The 27297-nt window shown below is 44.1% G+C and overlaps 1 protein-coding gene across 1 annotated transcript; it reads right to left on the bottom strand.

The window, feature by feature from the left end:
* Nucleotides 1-1238: 1238 nt before the first annotated feature.
* Nucleotides 1239-27297, bottom strand: cpm (carboxypeptidase M; the record flags this gene model as incomplete). The annotated part of the gene is made up of 5 exons (XM_052514428.1): nucleotides 1239-2075; nucleotides 12445-12593; nucleotides 19464-19616; nucleotides 24564-24734; nucleotides 27042-27297. Coding segments are annotated over 5 exons (984 nt in total), but the record flags the coding sequence as incomplete, so codon positions are not given.

The following is a 27297-nucleotide window of genomic DNA, read 5'->3' as shown; positions in this document are numbered from 1 at the left end:
GTGAGCTCAGGCAGGTCGTCTGTCTAAAAGTCTTGTCATGTTTGTAGGTAGAGGTGTGATTCCAGGTGTTTGCAGGTGGACTGGTAGGATCTTAGAGGCACTTCTAGACCTTCTCAACACCTCTCCATCCCTTACCCCCTGTCCTCAACAACCCTCCCTCCCTTACCCCCTGTCCTCAACAACCTCCCTCCCTTACCCCCTGTCCTCAACAACCCTCCCTCCCTTACCCCCTGTCCTCAACAACCCTCCCTCCCTTACCCCCTGTCCTCAACAACCCCCCTCCCTTACCCCCTGTCCTCAACAACCCTCCCTCCCTTACCCCCTGTCCTCAACAACCTCCCTCCCTTACCCCCTGTCCTCAACAACCCTCCCTCCCTTACCCCCTGTCCTCAACACCCCTCCCTCCCTTACCCCCTGTCCTCAACAACCTCCCTCCCTTACCCCCTGTCCTCAACAACACCCCTCCCTCCCTTACCCCCTGTCCTCAACACCCCTCCCTCCCCTTACCCCTCCCTCTGTCCTCAACAACACCCCTCCATCCCTTACCCCCTGTCCTCAACAACCCTCCCTCCCTTACCCCCTGTCCTCACCCCCCCTGTCCTCAACAACCTCCCTCCCTTACCCCCTGTCCTCAACAACCCCTCCCTCCCTTACCCCCTGTCCTCAACACCCCTCCCTCCCTTACCCCCTGTCCTCAACACCCCTCCCTCCCTTACCCCCTGTCCTCAACAACACCCCTCCCTCCCTTACCCCCCCCTGTCCTCAACACCACCCCTCCCTCCCTTACCCCCTGTCCCAACACCCCTCCCTTACCCCCTGTCCTCAACAACCCCCTCCCTCCCCCTGTCCTCAACACCCCTCCCTCCCTACCCCCTGTCCTCAACACCCCTCCCTCCCTTACCCCCTCCCTCCCTTACCCCCTGTCCTCAACACCCCTCCCCTTCCCTTACCCCCTGTCCTCAACAACACCCCTCCCTCCCTTCCTTACCCCCTGTCCTCAACAACCCCCTCCCTTACCCCCTGCCCAACACCCCTCCTCCCTCCCTAACCCCTGTCCTCAACACCCCTCCCTTACCCCCTGTCCTCAACAACACCCCTCCCTTACCCCCTGTCCTTAACAACCTTCCTTCCCTTACCCCCTGTCCTCAACAACACCCCTCCCTCCCTTCCTTACCCCCTGTCCTCAACAACCTCCCTCCCTTACCCCCTGCCCTCAACACCCCTCCCTCCCTTACCCCTTGACTTTAGTCTCTTCTTCTCAGCTTGGCATGGCAGATTGCTGGCATGGCAGATTGCTGGCATGGCAGATTGCTGGCATGGCAGATTGCTGGCATGGCAGATTGCTGGCATGGCAGATTGCTGGCTGGCAGATTGCTGGCTGGCAGATTGCTGGCATGGCAGATTGCTGGCTGGCAGATTGCTGGCATGGCAGATTGCTGGCATGGCAGATTGCTGGCATGGCAGATTGCTGGCATGGCAGATTGCTTTCTTTCAGCACAATATTTTAAAAAAACTAAAAAGCATCAATACAAACATACAATTTTCTAAAACACAAAATGGCTCACGTGTTTGTGCAAGGTAGAGCAATGCAAAGTGTTACAAGAAAATATATATAGGATTTTCTTTGTTTGTACAAAAATACTGAGAAAAAAAAAGAGAATGTCTCTGGACTGGGAGATCCCATCTCAGTCAGTCTGTCTGTCCGTCTCCATGGATACGTCCCAAATGGCATCCTATCCCCTATATAGTGCACTACTTTCGACCAGAGTCCTACACTACACAGGAAACAGGTTCCATTTGGGACGTGGCCCGTCTCTCGGTCACAGTAACATGGTATCCCGGAGAACCAGGAGAACCAGGAGGATGGTGACGCCCGAGGGGCCCAGGCTGGGAGAGTGGCCACCCAGGGGCCTCCAGACCTGGGGTGGGGTGCAGGACTGGGTGGGGCGGCTGGGACCAGGGGTGGCGGCTGCGGACCTCTGCAGCTGGAAGTTGTGGACGAGGGCCGAGAATGAGTCGGGACCGTACGGGACCGTTAACGTCTCCGTCAACACCTGGTGGCCCGGGAACGTCACCTGTCGATCACATCGATCGATTAGTTAATGTATTGATCAATTATTACAATGTTGAGTAAACTTGACACACAGGCAAATATGTCAATCACATTGATTGATTTGATACGATTGATTGATTGATTCATACCCAGTTGTATACTAACTAAAGATACAGTATTGTACTGTAGATTGATTCATACCCAGTTGTATACTAACTAAAGATACAGTATTGTACTGTAGATTGATTCATACCCAGCTGTATACTAACTAAAGATACAGTATTGTACTGTAGATTGATTCATACCCAGCTGTATACTAACTAAAGATACAGTATTGTACTGTAGATTGATTCATACCCAGCTGTATACTAACTAAAGATACAGTATTGTACTGTAGATTGATTCATACCCAGCTGTATACTAATAAAGATACAGTATTGTACTGTAGATTGATTCATACCCAGCTGTATACTAACTAAAGATACAGTATTGTACTGTAGATTGATTCATACCCAGCTGTATACTAACTAAAGATACAGTATTGTACTGTAGATTGATTCATACCCAGCTGTATACTAACTAAAGATACAGTATTGTACTGTAGATTGATTCATACCCAGCTGTATACTAACTAAAGATACAGTATTGTACTGTAGATTGATTCATACCCAGCTGTATACTAACTAAAGATACAGTATTGTACTGTAGATTGATTCATACCCAGCTGTATACTAACTAAAGATACAGTATTGTACTGTAGATTGATTCATACCCAGATGTATACTAACTAAAGATACAGTATTGTACTGTAGATTGATTCATACCCAGCTGTATACTAACTAAAGATACAGTATTGTACTGTAGATTGATTCATACCCAGCTGTATACTAACTAAAGATACAGTATTGTACTGTAGATTGATTCATACCCAGCTGTATACTAACTAAAGATACAGTATTGTACTGTAGATTGATTCATACCCAGCTGTATACTAACTAAAGATACAGTATTGTACTGTAGATTGATTCATACCCAGATGTATACTAACTAAAGATACAGTATTGTACTGTAGATTGATTCATACCCAGATGTATACTAACTAAAGATACAGTATTGTACTGTAGATTGATTCATACCCAGCTGTATACTAATTAAAGATACAGTATTGTACTGTAGATTGATTCATACCCAGCTGTATACTAACTAAAGATACAGTATTGTACTGTAGATTGATTCATACCCAGCTGTATACTAACTAAAGATACAGTATTGTACTGTAGATCAAGTGTCTATTCTGTCTGAACAAATGGGATGAATATAATTAAAGTATAAAACATTTTTATTCTCATGGTTTCACAATATCTCTGTTGTTGTTAAATATCTCTGTTGTTGTTAAATGTCTCCGTTGTTGTTAAATGTCTCCGTTGTTGTTAAATGTCTCCGTTGTTGTTAAATGTCTCCGTTGTTGTTAAATGTCTCCGTTGTTGTTAAATATCTCCGTTGTTGTTAAATGTCTCCGTTGTTGTTAAATGTCTCCGTTGTTGTTAAATGTCTCCGTTGTTGTTAAATGTCTCCGTTGTTGTTAAATGTCTCCGTTGTTGTTAAATGTCTCCGTTGTTGTTAAATATCTCCGTTGTTGTTAAATATCTCCGTTGTTGTTAAATATCTCCGTTGTTAAATGTCTCTGTTGTTGTTAAATGTCTCTGTTGTTGTTAAATATCTCTGTTGTTGTTAAATATCTCCGTTGTTGTTAAATGTCTCTGTTGTTGTTAAATGTCTCTGTTGTTGTTAAATATCTCTGTTGTTGTTAAATATCTCTGTTGTTGTTAAATATCTCTGTTGTTGTTAAATATCTCTGTTGTTGTTAAATATCTCCGTTGTTGTTAAATGTCTCCGTTGTTGTTAAATTGTTAAATATCTCTGTTGTTAAATATCTCTGTTAAATGTCTCCGTTGTTGTTAAATATCTCTGTTGTTGTTAAATATCTCTGTTGTTGTTAAATATCTCTGTTGTTGTTAAATGTCTCTGTTGTTAAATATCTCTGTTGTTGTTAAATATCTCTGTTGTTGTTAAATATCTCTGTTGTTGTTAAATATCTCTGTTGTTGTTAAATATCTCTGTTGTTGTTAAATATCTCCGTTGTTGTTAAATGTCTCTGTTGTTGTTAAATGTTCTGGTGCTTTCTCTGAGCCGTCTGTTAGAGGAAAGGTTGTTATCTGTCCGTTGATCAGATGTTTACTGGAGACTGTGGGAGACTGTGGGAGACTGGGAGACTGTGGACCTCATACGTGCTACTGCACCACACCACCCGGGAGGACCACCCACGTGGCTTTGTATGAGCTGGCTCAAAATAAAAACACTGAGAAACACTCATTGAGGCCGTGTCCAAAACGGCACCCTAATCCCTATATAGAGTGCACTACTTTTGGATTTAGAGCCCATAGGATTGTCTCACTCTAGATTGTATCCTAAACGGCACCCTAATCCCTATATAGTGCACTAGTTTGACCAAAGCCCCATGTCCTCTCCATGCCACTGAGAGAAAGTTGACCCTCCACCCTCTTTGGTTGATTTGAGAGCAGTTAAATAATTCCTACCGGTCCCAGTCTAATCTCAGTGTTGTATTTAGGGAGGGAGGGAGGGAGGGGGGGGGGGGGGAGGGAGGGAGGAGGGGGGGTCAAACAGCAAACATGCATCCAACAAGTTTGTAGAGTCATAAGTTCGATGAAGTCATTGCTTGCTAGGAATATGGGACCAAATACTCCACTTTTGACTACTTTAATACACATAGGAGGTACATTTGTCCAAATGCTTATGAGACAGGCAGTCAACCCACTGTTCCTAGACCGTCATTGAAGATAAGAATTTGTTCTTAACTGACTTGCCTAGTTAAATAAAGGTTAAATAAATGTTTAAAAAATACCTTCAAAGAAACATAAAGCAGAGCCCTATAAAATCCATTATTATTATTTATTAAAATATAAACTGGGATTTTCTAAAATCCACAACAATGTTTAAACCACATCAGGAGACCATTTTTGAGGTCTAGGAAATGTTAAGTTTTGGGGTATCGTTCCCCTTTAATTCCCCTGTGCACCCCAACGAGGCTGCTGTTTAGTGGTGTTTTTCTAGCACACGTGCGATGGTAGAGTTGGCTAAACAAATGACCCATATGAGGTTTCTGTGTTATGCACTATAGCCATTACCATATATATGATTGAATATTATCTGCTGTTAGCCTAGGCTACTGATAGCCCAAACACTGCTGCTGTTAGCCTAGGCTACTGCTAGCCCAAACACTGTTGCTGTTAGCCCAGGCTACTGCTAGCCCAAACACTGTTGCTGTTAGCCTTGTCTACTGTTAGACAAACACTGCTGCTGTTAGCCTAGGCTACTGTTAGCCCAAACACTGTTGCTGTTAGCCTTGTCTACTGTTAGACAAACACTGCTGCTGTTAGCCTAGGCTACTGTTAGCCCAAACACTGTTGCTGTTAGCCTTGTCTACTGTTAGACAAACACTGTTGCTGTTAGCCTAGGCTACTGCTAGCCCAAACACTGTTGCTGTTAGCCGAGGCTACTGTTAGCCCAAACACTGTTGCTGTTAGCCTAGGCTACTGTTAGCCAAACGCTGCTGCTGTTAGCCTAGGCTACTGTTAGCCCAAACACTGTTGCTGTTAGCCCAGGCTACTGCTAGCCCAAACACTGTTGCTGTTAGCCTTGTCTACTGTTAGACAAACACTGCTGCTGTTAGCCTAGGCTACTGTTAGCCCAAACACTGTTGCTGTTAGCCTTGTCTACTGTTAGACAAACACTGCTGCTGTTAGCCTAGGCTACTGCTAGCCCAAACACTGTTGCTGTTAGCCTTGTCTACTGTTAGACAAACACTGCTGCTGTTAGCCTAGGCTACTGTTAGCCCAAACACTGTTGCTGTTAGCCTAGGCTACTGTTAGCCCAAACACTGCTGCTGTTAGCCTAGGCTACTGCTAGCCCAAACACTGTTGCTGTTAGCCTTGTCTACTGTTAGCCAAACACTGCTGCTGTTAGCCTAGGCTACTGTTAGCCCAAACACTGTTGCTGTTAGCCTAGGCTACTGTTAGCCCAAACACTGTTGCTGTTAGCCTAGGCTACTGCTAGCCCAAACACTGTTGCTGTTAGCCGAGGCTACTGTTAGCCCAAACACTGTTGCTGTTAGCCTAGGCTACTGTTAGCCAAACACTGCTGCTGTTAGCCTAGGCTACTGTTAGCCAAACACTGTTGCTGTTAGCTGAGGCTACTGTTAGCCAAACACTGTTGCTGTTAGCTGAGGCTACTGTTAGCCCAAACACTGTTGCTGTTAGCCGAGGCTACTGTTAGCCCAAACACTGTTACTGTTAGCCGAGGCTACTGTTAGCCCAAACACTGTTACTGTTAGCCGAGGCTACTGCTAGCCCAAACACTGTTGCTGTTAGCTGAGGCTACTGTTAGAAAAACACTGCTGCTGTTAGCCTAGGCTACTGTTAGCCAAACACTGCTGCTGTTAGCTGAGGCTACTGTTAGTGTTGGATCCTGTATTTTACATTATAGCCATTACCATATATATGATAGAATATTATCTGCTGTTGGCTTGTGTGGATGTATGTATGTGTTATGCAACATAGCTGACTTGAAACATTGTTAACTGTTTCAGGGCCGTGGGACTTTCTCATGATGGAAAAATACAGAGTAGCATGAAGACAGGAACTGTTCAATGAGTTGGGAGGGGGGCACATTCAGAGGGGGGTGTTGCGAGAACAAGCGGTTTTTGTTAGATAACAGGAGCCAGGTGCGAGATAACGGTATGGAGCATGAGAGCCTGGATGTTCTTCACAAGCAACATTTACATCTATCAACAGAAGCGCCAAGAGGCGGGGACCCGCCTGAGCGCCTGCAATAGGCTGAGCAATTTTAAACCACGCCCAGCGTCTACTGTGATAGGCCAACAGACGGGTTGGAACTGTCTATCACAGTATAAAGAATGCTGTTTTACATACGTCTTGTCAGTTCTCTGTTCTGCCCTGCGTGGTATTACAGTGAGCCCGTATATACGAAAGTTGCATTTGCCATTTATTACTTAGCTAATAAAAAATACATAGTATAAAATCGGTGACTCATTGTTATATTTATCCTGATACCAGATTTGAATTTACGCAACTCTAACATTAGCCAAACACTGTTGCTGTTAGCCGAGGCTACTGTTAGCCAAACACTGTTGCTGTTAGAGGTTACTGTTAGCCCAAACACTGTTTCTGTTAATAATAATGTAATTATTAATACAAACATCCACCTCACTGAATCAAATAATACACTCTAACATCCACCGCACTGAATCAAATAATACACTCTAACATCCACCAAATCAAATAATACACTCTAACATCCACCGCACTGAATCAAATAATACACTCTAACATCCACCACACTGAATCCACCACACTGAATCAAATAATACAAACAATACACTGAATAACATCCACCGCACTGAATCAAATAATACACTGTAACATCCACCGCACTGAATCAAATAATACACTCTAACATCCACCACACTGAATCAAATAATACTGAATCAAATAATACACTCTAACATCCACCGCACTGAATCAAATAATACACTCTAACATCCACCGCACTGAATCAAATAATACACTCTAACATCCACCGCACTGAATCAAATAATACACTCTAACATCCACCGCACTGAATCAAATAATACACTTAACATCCACATCCACTGAATCAAATAATACACTCTAACATCCACCGTTGCTGAATCAAATAATACACTCTAACATCCACCACACTGAATCAAATAATACACTCTAACATCCACCGCACTGAATCAAATAATACACTCTAACATCCACCACACTGAATCAAATAATACACTCTAACATCCACCGCACTGAATCAAATAATACACTCTAACATCCACCACACTGAATCAAATAATACACTCTAACATCCACCACACTGAATCAAATAATACACTCTAACATCCACCACACTGAATCAAATAATACACTCTAACATCCACCGCACTGAATCAAATAATACACTCTAACATCCACCACACTGAATCAAATAATACACTCTAACATCCACCGCACTGAATCAAATAATACACTCTAACATCCACCGCACTGAATCAAATAATACACTCTAACATCCACCGCACTGAATCAAATAATACACTCTAACATCCACCACACTGAATCAAATAATACACTCTAACATCCACCGCACTGAATCAAATAATACACTCTAACATCCACCGCACTGAATCAAATAATACACTCTAACATCCACCGCACTGAATCAAATAATACACTCTAACATCTGAATCAAATAATACACTCTAACATCCACCGCACTGAATCAAATAATACACTCTAACATCCACCGCACTGAATCAAATAATACACTCTAACATCCACCGCACTGAATCAAATAATACACTCTAACATCCACCACACTGAATCAAATAACATCCACCGCACTGAATCAAATAATACACTCTAACATCCACCACACTGAATCAAATAATACACTCATCCAACAAATAATACCACCCACCACACTGAATCAAATAATACACTCTAACATCCACCACACTGAATCAAATAATACACTCTAACATCCACCGCACTGAATCAAATAATACACTCTAACATCCACCACACTGAATCAAATAATACACTCTAACATCCACCACACTGAATCAAATAATACACTCTAACATCCACCGCACTGAATCAAATAATACACTCTAACATCCACCGCACTGAATCAAATAATACACTCTAACATCCACCGCACTGAATCAAATAATACACTCTAACATCCACCACACTGAATCAAATAATACACTCTAACATCCACCGCACTGAATCAAATAATACACTCTAACATCCACCACACTGAATCAAATAATACACTCTAACATCCACCACACTGAATCAAATAATACACTCTAACATCCACCGCACTGAATCAAATAATACACTCTAACATCCACCAAATAATACACTGAATCAAATAATACACTCTAACATCCACCACACTGAATCAAATAATACACTCTAACATCCACCACACTGAATCAAATAATACACTCTAACATCCACCGAATCACTGAATCAAATAATACACTCTAACATCCACCACACTGAATCAAATAATACACTCTAACACATGAATCAAATAATACACCTAACATCCACCACACTGAATCAAATAATACTCTAACATCCACCGACTGAATCAAATAATACACTCTAACATCCACCGCACTGAATCAAATAATACACTCTAACATCCACCGCACTGAATCAAATAATACACTCTAACATCCACCACACTGAATCAAATAATACACTCTAACATCCACCGCACTGAATCAAATAATACACTCTAACATCCACCACACTGAATCAAATAATACACTCTAACATCCACCGCACTGAATCAAATAATACACTCTAACATCCACCACACTGAATCAAATAATACACTCTAACATCCACCACACTGAATCAAATAATACACTCTAACATCCACCGCACTGAATCAAATAATACACTCTAACATCCACCACACTGAATCAAATAATACACTCTAACATCCACCGCACTGAATCAAATAATACACTCTAACATCCACCACACTGAAAATCAAATAATACACTGAATCAAATAATACATCCACCACACTGAATCAAATAATACACTCTAACATCCACCGCACTGAATCAAATAATACACTCTAACATCCACCACACTGAATCAAATAATACACCTAACATCCACCGCACTGAATCAAATAATACACTCTAACATCCACCACACTGAATCAAATAATACACTCTAACATCCACCACACTGAATCAAATAATACACTCTAACATCCACCACACTGAATCAAATAATACACTCTAACATCCACCACACTGAATCAAATAATACACTCTAACATCCACCGCACTGAATCAAATAATACACTCTAACATCCACCACACTGAATCAAATAATACACTCTAACATCCACCGCACTGAATCAAATAATACACTCTAAAATAATACATCCACCACCACACTGCACTGAATCAAATAATACACTCTAACATCCACCGCACTGAATCAAATAATACACTCTAACATCCACCGCACTGAATCAAATAATACACTCTAACATCCACCGCACTGAATCAAATAATACACTCTAACATCCACCGCACTGAATCAAATAATACACTCTAACATCCACCGCACTGAATCAAATAATACACTCTAACATCCACCACACTGAATCAAATAATACACTCTAACATCCACCGCACTGAATCAAATAATACACTCTAACATCCACCGCACTGAATCAAATAATACACTGAAATCAAATAATACACTCTAACATCCACCACACTGAATCAAATAATACACTCTAACATCCACCACACTGAATCAAATAATACACTCTAACATCCACCACACTGAATCAAATAATACACTCTAACATCCACCGCACTGAATCAAATAATCCACACTGAACATCCACCACACTGAATCAAATAATACACTCTAACATCCACCGGACTGAATCAAATAATACACTCTAACATCCACCACACTGAATCAAATAATACACTCTAACATCCACCGCACTGAATCAAATAATACACTCTAACATCCACCACACTGAATCAAATAATACACTCTAACATCCACCGCACTGAATCAAATAATACACTCTAACATCCACCGCACTGAATCAAATAATACACTCTAACATCCACCACACTGAATCAAATAATACACTCTAACATCCACCACACTGAATCAAATAATACACTCTAACATCCACCACACTGAATCAAATAATACACTCTAACATCCACCACACTGAATCAAATAATACACTCTAACATCCACCGCACTGAATCAAATAATACACTCTAACATCCACCGCACTGAATCAAATAATACACTCTAACATCCACCGCACTGAATCAAATAATACACTCTAACATCCACCGCACTGAATCAAATAATACACTCTAACATCCACCCCACTGAATCAAATAATACACTCTAACATCCACCGGACTGAATCAAATAATACACTCTAACATCCACCACACTGAATCAAATAATACACTCTAACATCCACCACACTGAATCAAATAATACACTCTAACATCCACCACACTGAATCAAATAATACACTCTAACATCCACCGCACTGAATCAAATAATACACTCTAACATCCACCACACTGAATCAAATAATACACTCTAACATCCACCACACTGAATCAAATAATACACTCTAACATCCACCACACTGAATCAAATAATACACTCTAACATCCACCACACTGAATCAAATAATACACTCTAACATCCACCGCACTGAATCAAATAATACACTCTAACATCCACCGCACTGAATCAAATAATACACTCTAACATCCACCACACTGAATCAAATAATACACTCTAACATCCACCACACTGAATCAAATAATACACTCTAACATCCACCGGACTGAATCAAATAATCATGATCTAATTCTGCCAGGAAACGCAATAGGCTACTTTGTAGTTAACATTTTAATTGAGAAGGTTTTTCTGTGAAAGCCTTTCCATCTGCCAGAAGACTGTTGTCGTTTTATTAGCATCGTCGCTAACAGCTACACCGAGTGGTAGCCGGGAACATACGCAGACCGGGGGAATTCTCGATGCCGGTTCAGAAACTTGAAAGAAATACGAATCACTGACGCATTCTGTTCTCTTCTTATTATAAACGTGGGCAAATTAATACATTTAGTTGATTTCCTACTATATTCCATATATATTTTTGAATAGTGTTGAATTCCGTTTTATTGTCTAGATTCCGTGATTCAGCGTTCTTCGCATCACAGATTTTGAAATCGGACCCTAAATAAAAAGTGCTTTCATTTCTAAACGTTAAAACAAATATGTATGAAAAAACCCTCAAATAAAAAGGTGACATTTTGTACATTCGCCTCATATGAAACATTTTTTTTTTATCTCAAATCCAAAATGCTGGGAGTAATAGAGCCAAATTAAACATTTTAGCTTCACCGTCCAAATAAAGAACTACCACCCAGATACACAGACCGGTCCCAAATGGCACCCTATTCCCTATATAGTGGAATAGGGCTCTGGTCAAAAGTAGTGCACTACATAGGGAATAGGGTGCCATCTGAGACAGCAGCAGTAGTTGAATAAACCTAAACTATCAGTACTACCACCAGAGGGTGCTGTCTCACCCTAAAGGTGTAGTTGCCTGGCAGCAGCAGTAGTTGAATAAACCTAAATTATCAGTACTACCACCAGAGGGTGCTGTCTCACCCTAAAGGTGTAGTTGCCTGGCAGCAGCAGTCTGTAGTATTCTCCATGGCGGTCGGTTCTGAAGGGACAGAGGTTCTGTCTCCCCTCCACCTCCACCAGAGCATTCTGCGATGGGTTTCCCTCCGCGTCCAACACCTGCCCTTTCACACCTAGAGACACACGCACACACACACACACACACACACACACACACACACACACACACACACACACACACACACACACACACACACACACACACACACACACACACACACACACACACACACACACACACACAGCGGGACGGAAGGAGAGAAAGACAATCAACACCAGCCAAGCCAACTGGTTCTTAATTCAGCAACGGTCATCCATTATAATAAATAGATTGTTGATGAACAGTTGAACAACAGATTAAATTCCTCCAAAACTCCATCAGGTATCGACTGGATTATAGCACATAAAACATTTTACTGGAACAGACAAATAACACCTGGGATTTTGGTACTCAATTTGTCAAATTTCACTTTTATTTTCTTAGAATTCACTCATATGCACATTTTGTAATGGTATCTGGTATTTCAAAACAATATGTGTTAAAATAAACAAAAGTATATATGCCTCATTTGCATAAACATACTAGGTGATGTGCATATATGAATAAATTAACGTAGGTGGAACTGGCCTGCAACCACTAGCTCTGTCTAGACAGCCTCATTCATTACTGTTGTCAAGTTCTGTTGCATAATTCAACATGTTGCGTCACTAGCAGGATAGCCTCAGATTAAAGATCAACAGGCTTGGCTCTAGATCACATCTATCTAAACAGACATAATATCACTATCGTCCCAGTGTTCATTTTCAGGAAGTTGCTTTCATTTCAGCTCATCTAATTAGTAAACATTAAAAAACGACAGACACAAGCAAAGACTATGAAAGATTCACAGGAGTAAAATGAACGTAATCAATCCAGTGAGATTCGCCCCTCCCCCTCACACACAGGAAATAGATCCTCAGGTGGGCGGAGCTTGCGCGCTGCTACTCCAATTGTCCGGCTGTTAGTTAGACGATACACCATTAACTATTCAGAAAGGGGCGGAGTTTCCCCCTTCTTAACTTTACTGGAATGAATGAAGCCTTCGTCAACCTATTCTGTGTTTACCTCGACACAACACAGGAGAACAGTCAGACTATTCTGTGTTTACCTCGACACAACACAGGAGAACAGTCAGACTATTCTGTGTTTACCTCGACACAACACAGGAGAACAGTCAGACTATTCTGTGTTTACCTCGACACAACACAGGAGAACAGTCAGACTATTCTGTGTTTACTATTCTGTGTTTACGACACAACACAGGAGAACAGTCAGACCATTCTGTGTTTACCTCGACACAACACAGGAGAACAGTCAGACTATTCTGTGTTTACCTCGACACAACACAGGAGAACAGTCAGACTATTCTGTGTTTACCTCGACACAACACAGGAGAACAGTCAGACTATTCTGTGTTTACCTCGACACAACACAGGAGAACAGTCAGACTATTCTGTGTTTACCTCGACACAACACAGGAGAACAGTCAGACTATTCTGTGTTTACCTCGACACAACACAGGAGAACAGTCAGACTATTCTGTGTTTACCTCGACACAACACAGGAGAACAGTCTCCCTATTCTGTGTTTACCTCGACACAACACAGGAGAACAGTCACCCTATTCTGTGTTTACCTCGACACAACACAGGAGAACAGTCAGACTATTCTGTGTTTACCTCGACACAACACAGGAGAACAGTCAGACTATTCTGTGTTTACCTCGACACAACACAGGAGAACAGTCAGACTATTCTGTGTTTACCTCGACACAACACAGGAGAACAGTCAGACTATTCTGTGTTTACCTCGACACAACACAGGAGAACAGTCAGACTATTCTGTGTTTACCTCGACACAACACAGGAGAACAGTCAGACTATTCTGTGTTTACCTCGACACAACACAGGAGAACAGTCAGACTATTCTGTGTTTACCTCGACACAACACAGGAGAACAGTCAGACTATTCTGCGTTTACCTCGACACAACACAGGAGAACAGTCAGACTATTCTGTTTTACCTCGACACAACACAGGAGAACAGTCTCCCTATTCTGTGTTTACCTCGACACAACACAGGAGAACAGTCAGACTATTCTGTGTTCAGACCTACTGTGTTTACGACACAACACAGGAGAACAGTCTCCCTATTCTGTGTTTACCTCGACACAACACAGGAGAACAGTCAGACCTATTCTGTGTTTACCTCGACACAACACAGGAGAACAGTCAGACTATTCTGTGTTTACCTCGACACAACACAGGAGAACAGTCAGACTATTCTGTGTTTACCTCGACACAACACAGGAGAACAGTCAGACTATTCTGTGTTTACCTCGACACAACACAGGAGAACAGTCTCCTATTCTGTGTTTACCTCGACCTCGACAAACACAGGAGAACAGTCAGACTATTCTGTGTTTACCTCGACACAACACAGGAGAACAGTCAGACTATTCTGTGTTTACCTCGACACAACACAGGAGAACAGTCAGACTATTCTGTGTTTACCTCGACACAACACAGGAGAACAGTCAGACTATTCTGTGTTTACCTCGACACAACACAGGAGAACAGTCTCCCTATTCTGTGTTTACCTCGACACAACACAGGAGAACAGTCAGACTATTCTAGAAAAGCTTTTGACTGGACTACAGGGGGAGCTTCTGTTGGTTAATTAATATGATCTTTTAGCCAGGGTCACATTACAGTGGTGATTGTTGTGATGTCAGTTGAGGCACCAAGCATCACACGGACTCTCCCTGTGCATCCCAAATGGCACCCTATTCCCTATATAGTGCACTACTTTACACCGTGATGACTGACTTAGACCAGGAGTCATCCCAGGGTAGACTGTGATGACTGACCCGGACCAGGAGTCATCCCAGGGTAGAAGACCGTGATGACTGACTTAGACCAGGAGTCATCCCAGGGTAGAAGACCGTGATGACTGACCCGGACCAGGAGTCGTCCCAGGGTAGACCGTGATGACTGACCCGGACCAGGAGTCGTCCCAGGGTAGAAGACCGTGATGACTGACCCGGACCAGGAGTCATCCCAGGGTAGAAGACCGTGATGACTGACCCGGACCAGGAGTCATCCCAGGGTAGACCATTGTTGTGAGATCTGATCTGTAGATCTATTTTAGTCCCTGGGGGCTTTTCAGCATGTGACATAACATTGGGATTTTTTTTTTTTTTACAGAATTATCTTATGCTTACATTCAATATCCACATATCTTGAATGAATCGTACTACCTAAACGATTCTTACCTAAATGAATCGTACTACCTAAACGATTCATACCTAAATGAATCGTACTACCTAAACGATTCATACCTAAATGAATCGTACTACCTTACCGATTCATACCTAAATGAATCGTACTACCTAAACGATTCATACCTAAATGAATCGTACTACCTAAACGATTCATACCTAAATGAATCGTACTACCTAAACGATTCATACCTAAATGAATCGTACTACCTAAACGATTCATACCTAAATTAATCGTACTACCTAAACGATTCATAACTAAATTAATCGTACTACCTAAACGATTCTTACCTTAATGAATCGTACTACCTAAACGATTCATACCTAAATGAATCGTACTACCTAAACGATTCATACCTAAATGAATCATTCTACCATTGAAATTATCAAGCCACCACTTGGTAGTGAAACACTGTACAGAAGTATTGATTGATTTGATTGTATTTACGATGGACAGCGTGGTACTAACCCACGATAGACAGCACGGTACTAACCCACGACAGACAGCATGGTACTAACCCACGAGACAGCACGGTACTAACCCACGACAGACAGCGTGGTACTAACCCACGAGACAGCACGGTACTAACCCACGACAGACAGCGTGGTACTAACCCACGAGACAGCACGGTACTAACCCACGAGACAGCACGGTACTAACCCACGATAGACAGCACGGTACTAACCCACGATAGACAGCATGGTACTAACCCACGAGACAGCACGGTACTAACCCACGAGACAGCACGGTACTAACCCACGAGACAGCACGGTACTAACCCACGAGACAGCACAGTACTAACCCACGATAGACAGCATGGTACTAACCCACGATAGACAGCATGGTACTAACCCACGACAGACAGCGTGGTACTAACCCACGACAGACAGCGTGGTACTGACCCACGACAGACAGCGTGGTACTGACCCACGATAGACAGTGTGGTACTAACCCACGACAGACAGCGTGGTACTGACCCACGACAGACAGCGTGGTACTGACCCACGATAGACAGTATGGTACTAACCCACGATAGACAGCGTGGTACTAACCCACGACAGACAGCGTGGTACTGACCCACGACAGACAGCGTGGTACTGACCCACGATAGACAGTGTGGTACTTACCCACGACAGACAGCACGGTACTAACCCACGATAGACAGTATGGTACTAACCCACGATAGACAGCGTGGTACTAACCCACGACAGACAGCGTGGTACTGACCCACGACAGACAGCGTGGTACTGACCCACGACAGACAGCGTGGTACTAACCCACGATAGACAGCGTGGTACTAACCCACGATAGACAGCACGGTACTAACCCACGATAGACAGTATGGTACTAACCCACGATAGACAGTATGGTACTAACCCACGATAGACAGCGTGGTACTGACCCACGACAGACAGCATGGTACTAACCCACGACAGACAGCATGGTACTAACCCACGACAGACAGAGTGGTTGGTACTAACCCACGATAGACAGCATGGTACTAACCCACGACAGACAGTATGGTACTAACCCACGATAGACAGAGTGGTACTAACCCACGATAGACAGCACGGTACTAACCCACGACAGACAGCATGGTACTAACCCACGAGACAGCACGGGTACTAACCCACGACAGACAGCGTGGTACTAACCCACGAGACAGCACGGGTACTAACCCACGACAGACAGCGTGGTACTAACCCACGAGACAGCACGGTACTAACCCACGATAGACAGCATGGTACTAACCCACGACAGACAGCATGGTACTAACCCACGATAGACAGCATGGTACTAACCCACGAGAGACAGCACGGTACTAACCCACGAGACAGCACGGTACTAACCCACGAGACAGCACGGTACTAACCCACGATAGACAGCATGGTACTAACCCACGATAGACAGCATGGTACTAACCCACGACAGACAGCGTGGTACTAACCCACGACAGACAGCGTGGTACTGACCCACGACAGACAGCGTGGTACTGACCCACGATAGACAGTGTGGTACTAACCCACGATAGACAGCGTGGTACTAACCCACGATAGACAGCACGGTACTAACCCACGATAGACAGTATGGTACTAACCCACGATAGACAGTATGGTACTAACCCACGATAGACAGCGTGGTACTGACCCACGACAGACAGCATGGTACTAACCCACGACAGACAGCATGGTACTAACCCACGACAGACAGAGTGGTTGGTACTAACCCACGATAGACAGCATGGTACTAACCCACGACAGACAGTATGGTACTAACCCACGATAGACAGAGTGGTACTAACCCACGATAGACAGCACGGTACTAACCCACGACAGACAGCATGGTACTAACCCACGAGACAGCACGGTACTAACCCACGACAGACAGCGTGGTACTAACCCACGAGACAGCACGGTACTAACCCACGACAGACAGCGTGGTACTAACCCACGAGACAGCACGGTACTAACCCACGATAGACAGCATGGTACTAACCCACGAGACAGCATGGTACTAACCCACGATAGACAGCATGGTACTAACCCACGAGACAGCACGGTACTAACCCACGAGACAGCACGGTACTAACCCACGAGACAGCACGGTACTAACCCACGATAGACAGCATGGTACTAACCCACGATAGACAGCATGGTACTAACCCACGACAGACAGCGTGGTACTAACCCACGACAGACAGCGTGGTACTGACCCACGACAGACAGCGTGGTACTGACCCACGATAGACAGTGTGGTACTAACCCACGACAGACAGCGTGGTACTGACCCACGACAGACAGCGTGGTACTGACCCACGACAGACAGTATGGTACTAACCCACGATAGACAGCGTGGTACTAACCCACGACAGACAGCGTGGTACTGACCCACGACAGACAGCGTGGTACTGACCCACGATAGACAGTGTGGTACTAACCCATGACAGACAGCACGGTACTAACCCACGATAGACAGTATGGTACTAACCCACGATAGACAGCGTGGTACTAACCCACGACAGACAGCGTGGTACTGACCCACGACAGACAGCGTGGTACTGACCCACGACAGACAGCGTGGTACTAACCCACGATAGACAGCGCGGTACTAACCCACGATAGACAGCACGGTACTAACCCACGATAGACAGTATGGTACTAACCCACGATAGACAGCGTGGTACTGACCCACGACAGACAGCATGGTACTAACCCATGACAGACAGCATGGTACTAACCCACGACAGACAGAGTGGTACTAACCCACGATAGACAGCATGGTACTAACCCACGACAGACAGTATGGTACTAACCCACGATAGACAGAGTGGTACTAACCCATGATGGACAGTATGGTACTAACCCACGATAGACAAGAGTGGTACTAACCCACGATGGACAGCATGGTACTAACCCACGATGGACAGCATGGTACTAACCCACGATTGACAGCATGGTACTAACCCACGATAGACAGCGTGGTACTAACCCACGATAGACAGCGTGGTACTAACCCACAACAGACAGCGTGGTACTAACCCACAACAGACAGCGTGGTACTAACCCACAACAGACAGCGTGGTACTAACCCACAACAGACAGCGTGGTACTAACCCACAACAGACAGCGTGGTACTAACCCACAACAGACAGAGTGGTACTGACCCAGATGGACCTGTTGCATGTATGCCAGCAGCGCGGCCCGGTTGGCGTCCCAGAGCCCAGGCAGATCACTCTCTGGAGGGAATTTACAACAGGACAGCTCCAAGGTGATCTCTAGACACTGGCCCCACACGTAGTTATAGTCCTGCATCCCTCCTAGGAAACAGATAGAAAAACATGAAACTGAGCCAGACTGGAGCCATAATGGTGCTTGTCACTGTAGTCTATTAGACCAGTATCCTAGGAAACGGATAGAAAAACATGAAACTGAGCCAGACTAGAGCCATAATGGTGCTCGTCACTGTAGTCTATTAGACCAGTATCCTAGGAAACGGATAGAAAAACATGAAACTGAGCCAGACTAGAGCCATAATGGTACTCGTCACTGCACCTGTCACCGTAGTCTATTAGACCAGTATCCTAGGAAACGGATAGAAAAACATGAAACTGAGCCAGATTGGAGCCATAATGGTGCTCGTCACTGTAGTCTATTAGACCAGTATCCTAGGAAATGGATAGAAAAACATGAAACTGAGCCAGACTAGAGCCATAATGGTGCTCGTCACTGTAGTCTATTAGACCAGTATCCTAGGAAACGGATAGAAAAACATGAAACTGAGCCAGACTAGAGCCATAATGGTGCTCGTCACTGTAGTCTATTAGACCAGTATCCTAGGAAACGGATAGAAAAACATGAAACTGAGCCAGATTGGAGCCATAATGGTGCTCGTCACTGTCATCTATTAGACCAGTATCCTAGGAAACGGATAGAAAAACATGAAACTGAGCCAGACTGGAGCCATAATGGTGCTCGTCACTGCACCAGTCACTGTAGTCTATTAGACCAGTATCCTAGGAAATGGACAGAAAAACATGAAACTGAGCCAGACTAGAGCCATAATGGTGCTCGTCACTGCACCAGTCACTGTAGTCTATTAGACCAGTATCCTAGGAAATGGACAGAAAAACATGAAACTGAGCCAGACTAGAGCCATAATGGTGCTCGTCACTGCACCAGTCACTGTCGTCTATTAGACCAGTATCCTAGGAAACGGATAGAAAAACATGAAACTGAGCCAGACTGGAGCCATAATGGTGCTCGTCACTGCACCAGTCACTGTAGTCTATTAGACCAGTATCCTAGGAAATGGACAGAAAAACATGAAACTGAGCCAGACTAGAGCCATAATGGTGCTCGTCACTGCACCAGTCACTGTAGTCTATTAGACCAGTATCCTAGGAAACGGATAGAAAAACATGAAACTGAGCCAGACTGGAGCCATAATGGTGCTCGTCACTGCACCTGTCACTGTCGTCTATTAGACCAGTTTCTATAGGATGAAGGGACATAATGACTGAACGTACATGTGCAGTTCTATATGTATTCTACACTGAGATGATGCGGAACACTCCAGAACATTTACATAAATCTCCCATTGACATCAATGATCGGATGTCTTATCAACTCTGCTAAATCTTAACCCAATATCCCCAATATCTCCAGGGTTGATGACAACAGGGACAAGTTGACCCAGCGAAAGGTCATGCGTGTACGTACAGTCGTGGTCAAAAGTTTTGAGAATGACACAAATATGAATTTTCACAACACGACTGTACGTACACGTGACCTCTAGTATTAGTACTGTAGCGAATTTATCCCGTGGTTTGAACTTTGAACCTGGCGGGGGGGTTGAGACTGTCAACCCAACACCCTTAACTATTACCCCAGATCTGTAACCTGATATATTTACCGACTGACCTGGTAGAGGGTACCAGTAGTAACCGTTGGTTTTACTGACTGACCTGGTAGAGGGTACCAGTAGTAGCCGTTGGTTTTACTGACTGACCTGGTAGAGGGTACCAGTAGTAGCCGTTGGTTTTACTGACTGACCTGGTAGAGGGTACCAGTAGTAGCCGTTGGTTTTACTGACTGACCTGGTAGAGGGTACCAGTAGTAACCGTTGGTTTTACTGACTGACCTGGTAGAGGGTACCAGTAGTAGCCGTTGGTTTTACTGACTGACCTGGTAGAGGGTACCAGTAGTAACCGTTGGTTTTACTGACTGACCTGGTAGAGGGTACCAGTAGTAACCGTTGGTTTTACTGACTGACCTGGTAGAGGGTACCAGTAGTAACCGTTGGTTTTACTGACTGACCTGGTAGAGGGTACCAGTAGTAACCGTTGGTTTTACTGACTGACCTGGTAGAGGGTACCAGTAGTAACCGTTGGTTTTACTGACTGACCTGGTAGAGGGTACCAGTAGTAGCCGTTGGTTTTACTGACTGACCTGGTAGAGGGTACCAGTAGTAGCCGTTGGTTTTACTGACTGACCTGGTAGAGGGTACCAGTAGTAGCCGTTGGTTTTACTGACTGACCTGGTAGAGGGTACCAGTAGTAACCGTTGGTTTTACTGACTGACCTGGTAGAGGGTACCAGTAGTAGCCGTTGGTTTTACTGACTGACCTGGTAGAGGGTACCAGTAGTAACCGTTGGTTTTACTGACTGACCTGGTAGAGGGTACCAGTAGTAACCGTTGGTTTTACTGACTGACCTGGTAGAGGGTACCAGTAGTAGCCGTTGGTTTTACTGACTGACCTGGTAGAGGGTACCAGTAGTAACCGTTGGTTTTACTGACTGACCTGGTAGAGGGTACCAGTAGTAGCCGTTGGTTTTACTGACTGACCTGGTAGAGGGTACCAGTAGTAGCCGTTGGTTTTACTGACTGACCTGGTAGAGGGTACCAGTAGTAGCCGTTGGTTTTACTGACTGACCTGGTAGAGGGTACCAGTAGTAACCGTTGGTTTTACTGACTGACCTGGTAGAGGGTACCAGTAGTAACCGTTGGTTTTACTGACTGACCTGGTAGAGGGTACCAGTAGTAACCGTTGGTTTTACTGACTGACCTGGTAGAGGGTACCAGTAGTAACCGTTGGTTTTACTGACTGACCTGGTAGAGGGTACCAGTAGTAACCGTTGGTTTTACTGACTGACCTGGTAGAGGGTACCAGTAGTAACCGTTGGTTTTACTGACTGACCTGGTAGAGGGTACCAGTAGTAACCGTTGGTTTTACTGACTGACCTGGTAGAGGGTACCAGTAGTAGCCGTTGGTTTTACTGACTGACCTGGTAGAGGGTACCAGTAGTAGCCGTTGGTTTTACTGACTGACCTGGTAGAGGGTACCAGTAGTAGCCGTTGGTTTTACTGACTGACCTGGTAGAGGGTACCAGTAGTAGCCGTTGGTTTTACTGACTGACCTGGTAGAGGGTACCAGTAGTAGCCGTTGGTTTTACTGACTGACCTGGTAGAGGGTACCAGTAGTAACCGTTGGTTTTACTGACTGACCTGGTAGAGGGTACCAGTAGTAGCCGTTGGTTTTACTGACTGACCTGGTAGAGGGTACCAGTAGTAACCGTTGGTTTTACTGACTGACCTGGTAGAGGGTACCAGTAGTAACCGTTGGTTTTACTGACTGACCTGGTAGAGGGTACCAGTAGTAACCGTTGGTTTTACTGACTGACCTGGTAGAGGGTACCAGTAGTAACCGTTGGTTTTACTGACTGACCTGGTAGAGGGTACCAGTAGTAGCCGTTGGTTTTACTGACTGACCTGGTAGAGGGTACCAGTAGTAACCGTTGGTTTTACTGACTGACCTGGTAGAGGGTACCAGTAGTAACCGTTGGTTTTACTGACTGACCTGGTAGAGGGTACCAGTAGTAGCCGTTGGTTTTACTGACTGACCTGGTAGAGGGTACCAGTAGTAACCGTTGGTTTTACTGACTGACCTGGTAGAGGGTACCAGTAGTAACCGTTGGTTTTACTGACTGACCTGGTAGAGGGTACCAGTAGTAGCCGTTGGTTTTACTGACTGACCTGGTAGAGGGTACCAGTAGTAACCGTTGGTTTTACTGACTGACCTGGTAGAGGGTACCAGTAGTAACCGTTGGTTTTACTGACTGACCTGGTAGAGGGTACCAGTAGTAGCCGTTGGTTTTACTGACTGACCTGGTAGAGGGTACCAGTAGTAACCGTTGGTTTTACTGACTGACCTGGTAGAGGGTACCAGTAGTAACCGTTGGTTTTACTGACTGACCTGGTAGAGGGTACCAGTAGTAACCGTTGGTTTTACTGACTGACCTGGTAGAGGGTACCAGTAGTAACCGTTGGTTTTACTGACTGACCTGGTAGAGGGTACCAGTAGTAGCCGTTGGTTTTACTGACTGACCTGGTAGAGGGTACCAGTAGTAACCGTTGGTTTTACTGACTGACCTGGTAGAGGGTACCAGTAGTAGCCGTTGGTTTTACTGACTGACCTGGTAGAGGGTACCAGTAGTAACCGTTGGTTTTACTGACTGACCTGGTAGAGGGTACCAGTAGTAACCGTTGGTTTTACTGACTGACCTGGTAGAGGGTACCAGTAGTAGCCGTTGGTTTTACTGACTGACCTGGTAGAGGGTACCAGTAGTAACCGTTGGTTTTACTGACTGACCTGGTAGAGGGTACCAGTAGTAACCGTTGGTTTTACTGACTGACCTGGTAGAGGGTACCAGTAGTAACCGTTGGTTTTACTGACTGACCTGGTAGAGGGTACCAGTAGTAACCGTTGGTTTTACTGACTGACCTGGTAGAGGGTACCAGTAGTAACCGTTGGTTTTACTGACTGACCTGGTAGAGGGTACCAGTAGTAACCGTTGGTTTTACTGACTGACCTGGTAGAGGGTACCAGTAGTAACCGTTGGTTTTACTGACTGACCTGGTAGAGGGTACCAGTAGTAACCGTTGGTTTTACCGACTGACCTGGTAGAGGGTACCAGTAGTAACCGTTGGTTTTACTGACTGACCTGGTAGAGGGTACCAGTAGTAGCCGTTGGTTTTACTGACTGACCTGGTAGAGGGTACCAGTAGTAGCCGTTGGTTTTACTGACTGACCTGGTAGAGGGTACCAGTAGTAGCCGTTGGTTTTACTGACTGACCTGGTAGAGGGTACCAGTAGTAGCCGTTGGTTTTACTGACTGACCTGGTAGAGGGTACCAGTAGTAGCCGTTGGTTTTACTGACTGACCTGGTAGAGGGTACCAGTAGTAGCCGTTGGTTTTACTGACTGACCTGGTAGAGGGTACCAGTAGTAGCCGTTGGTGATGCCCTCCTTAAAGTCCTTGGAGTCGTAACAGTGGTCTCCCTTGTGCATCTGGCTGTGGGTGTAGGAGTAGGTCTTAGCCAGCTGGATCAACACGTCGTTGTCGGGGGCAACACTGGATCCACTCTGCAGCTCACTACCTGTGTGACAACACACCACGTCAACCTGTTCCCTATATAGTACACTACTTTAGACCAGAGCCCTATTCCCTATATAGTACACTACTTTAGACCAGAGCCCTATTCCCTATATAGTACACTACTATAGACCAGAGTCCTATTCCCTACATACTGCACTACTTTAGACCAGAGCCCTATTCCCTATATAGTACACTACTATAGACCAGAGCCCTATTCCCTATATAGTACACTACTATAGACCAGAGCCCTATTCCCTATATAGTGCACTACTTTAGACCAGAGTCCTATTCCCTATATAGTGTACTACTTTAGACCAGAGCCCTATTCCCTATATAGTACACTACTATAGACCAGAGCCCTATATCGTACACTACTATAGACCAGAGCCCTATTCCCGATATAGTGCACTACTATAGACCAGAGCCCTATTCCCTATAAAGTGCACTTCTTTAGACCACATTTACATTACATTTAAGTCATTTAGCAGACGCTCTTATCCAGAGCGACTTACAAATTGGTGCATACACCTTATGACATATAGTGCCCTACTTTAGACCAGAGCCCTATTCCCTATATAGTGCACTACTTTATACCAGAGCCCTATTCCCTACATAGTACACTACTTTAGACCAGGGCCTATATAGTACACTACCTTTGACCAGAGCCCTATTCCCTATATAGTACACTACTTTAGACCAGGGCCCTGGGCTATTTGGGACACAGTGGAGACATAACCAATATTGATGTGATTGACTGATTGGTTGATCTATTGATCTCTTGACAGGGACACCTGTTGTTACTCTACTCTGTCGTCATTCTAGTAGTCTCTATATTAGACACCTGTTGTTACTCTACTCTGTAGTCATTCTAGTAGTCTCTATATTATAAATATAAATAAATAAATATATGCCATTTAGCAGACGCTTTTATCCAAAGCGACTTACCTGTTGTTACTCTACTCTGTCGTCATTCCAGTAGTCTCTATACTAGACACCTGTTGTTACTCTACTCTGTAGTCATTCTAGTAGTCTCTATATTAGACACCTGTTCTTACTCTGTAGTCATTCTAGTAGTCTCTATATTAGACACCTGTTGTTACTCTACTCTGTAGTCATTCTAGTAGTCTCTATACTAGACACCTGTTGTTACTCTACTCTGTAGTCATTCTAGTAGTCTCTATATTAGACACCTGTTGTTACTCTACTCTGTAGTCATTCTAGTAGTCTCTATACTAGACACGTGTTGTTACTCTACTCTGTAGTCATTCTAGTAGTCTCTATACTAGACACCTGTTGTTACTCTACTCTGTCGTCATTCTAGTAGTCTCTATATTAGACACCTGTTGTTACTCTACTCTGTCGTCATTCTAGTAGTCTCTATACTAGACACCTGTTGTTACTCTACTCTGTAGTCATTCTAGTAGTCTCTATATTAGACACCTGTTCTTACTCTGTAGTCATTCTTGTAGTCTCTATATTAGACACCTGTTGTTACTCTACTCTGTCGTCATTCTAGTAGTCTCTATATTAGACACCTGTTCTTACTCTGTAGTCATTCTAGTAGTCTCTATACTAGACACCTGTTGTTACTCTACTCTGTCGTCATTCTAGTAGTCTCTATACTAGACACCTGTTGTTACTCTACTCTGTAGTCATTCTAGTAGTCTCTATACTAGACACCTGTTGTTACTCAACTCTGTCGTCATTCTAGTAGTCTCTATATTAGACACCTGTTCTTACTCTGTAGTCATTCTTGTAGTCTCTATATTAGACACCTGTTGTTACTCTACTCTGTAGTCATTCTAGTAGTCTCTATATTAGATACCTGTTGTTACTCTGTAGTCATTCTAGTAGTCTCTATACTAGACACCTGTTGTTACTCTACTCTGTAGTCATTCTAGTAGTCTCTATATTAGACACCTGTTGTTACTCTGTAGTCATTCTAGTAGTCTCTATATTAGACACCTGTTGTTACTCTGTAGTCATTCTAGTAGTCTCTATACTAGACACCTGTTGTTACTCTGTAGTCATTCTAGTAGTCTCTATATTAGACACCTGTTGTTACTCTGTATATATTGGGGCGGCAGGGTATCCTAGTGGTCAGAGCGTTGGACTAGTAACCAAAAGGTTGCAAGTTAATATCCTACAAATCTGTCGTTCTGCCCCTGAACAGGCAGTTAACCCACTGTTCCTAGGCCGTCATTGAAAATAAGAATTTGTTCTTAACTGACTTTCCTAGTTAAATAAAGGTAAAATAAAATGCATTAATTGGGATCACTCAGCCTCTCTCTCTGTGTGTGTATAGTACCTCCGTTGCTGTTGTCGTAAGGGTAGCTGGCCACCACAGCGCCACCGTGCAGGTTGGCCGACAGGACGAAGCTCTCAGTCTTCAGCCAGTCCATAATGGCTCTCACCTCCATCTCTCTCATTCCACTCTCCTTCTTAGAGAAGGCATCGGGGAAGTTCCTGTTCAGATCGATGCCGTTCTTATTGAACCTGTCAGGGAACCATATGACAAAATACAGAATATTAAGTTCACTAGGTACCGACCAAATAAAATACAA

This window comes from Oncorhynchus keta, unplaced genomic scaffold, assembly GCF_023373465.1.
Source record: "Oncorhynchus keta strain PuntledgeMale-10-30-2019 unplaced genomic scaffold, Oket_V2 Un_scaffold_17573_pilon_pilon, whole genome shotgun sequence".
NCBI lineage: Eukaryota > Metazoa > Chordata > Actinopteri > Salmoniformes > Salmonidae > Oncorhynchus > Oncorhynchus keta.
The sequence above is the reverse complement of the archived record's forward strand: the minus strand, read 5'-3'. Positions and strand labels throughout refer to the sequence as shown.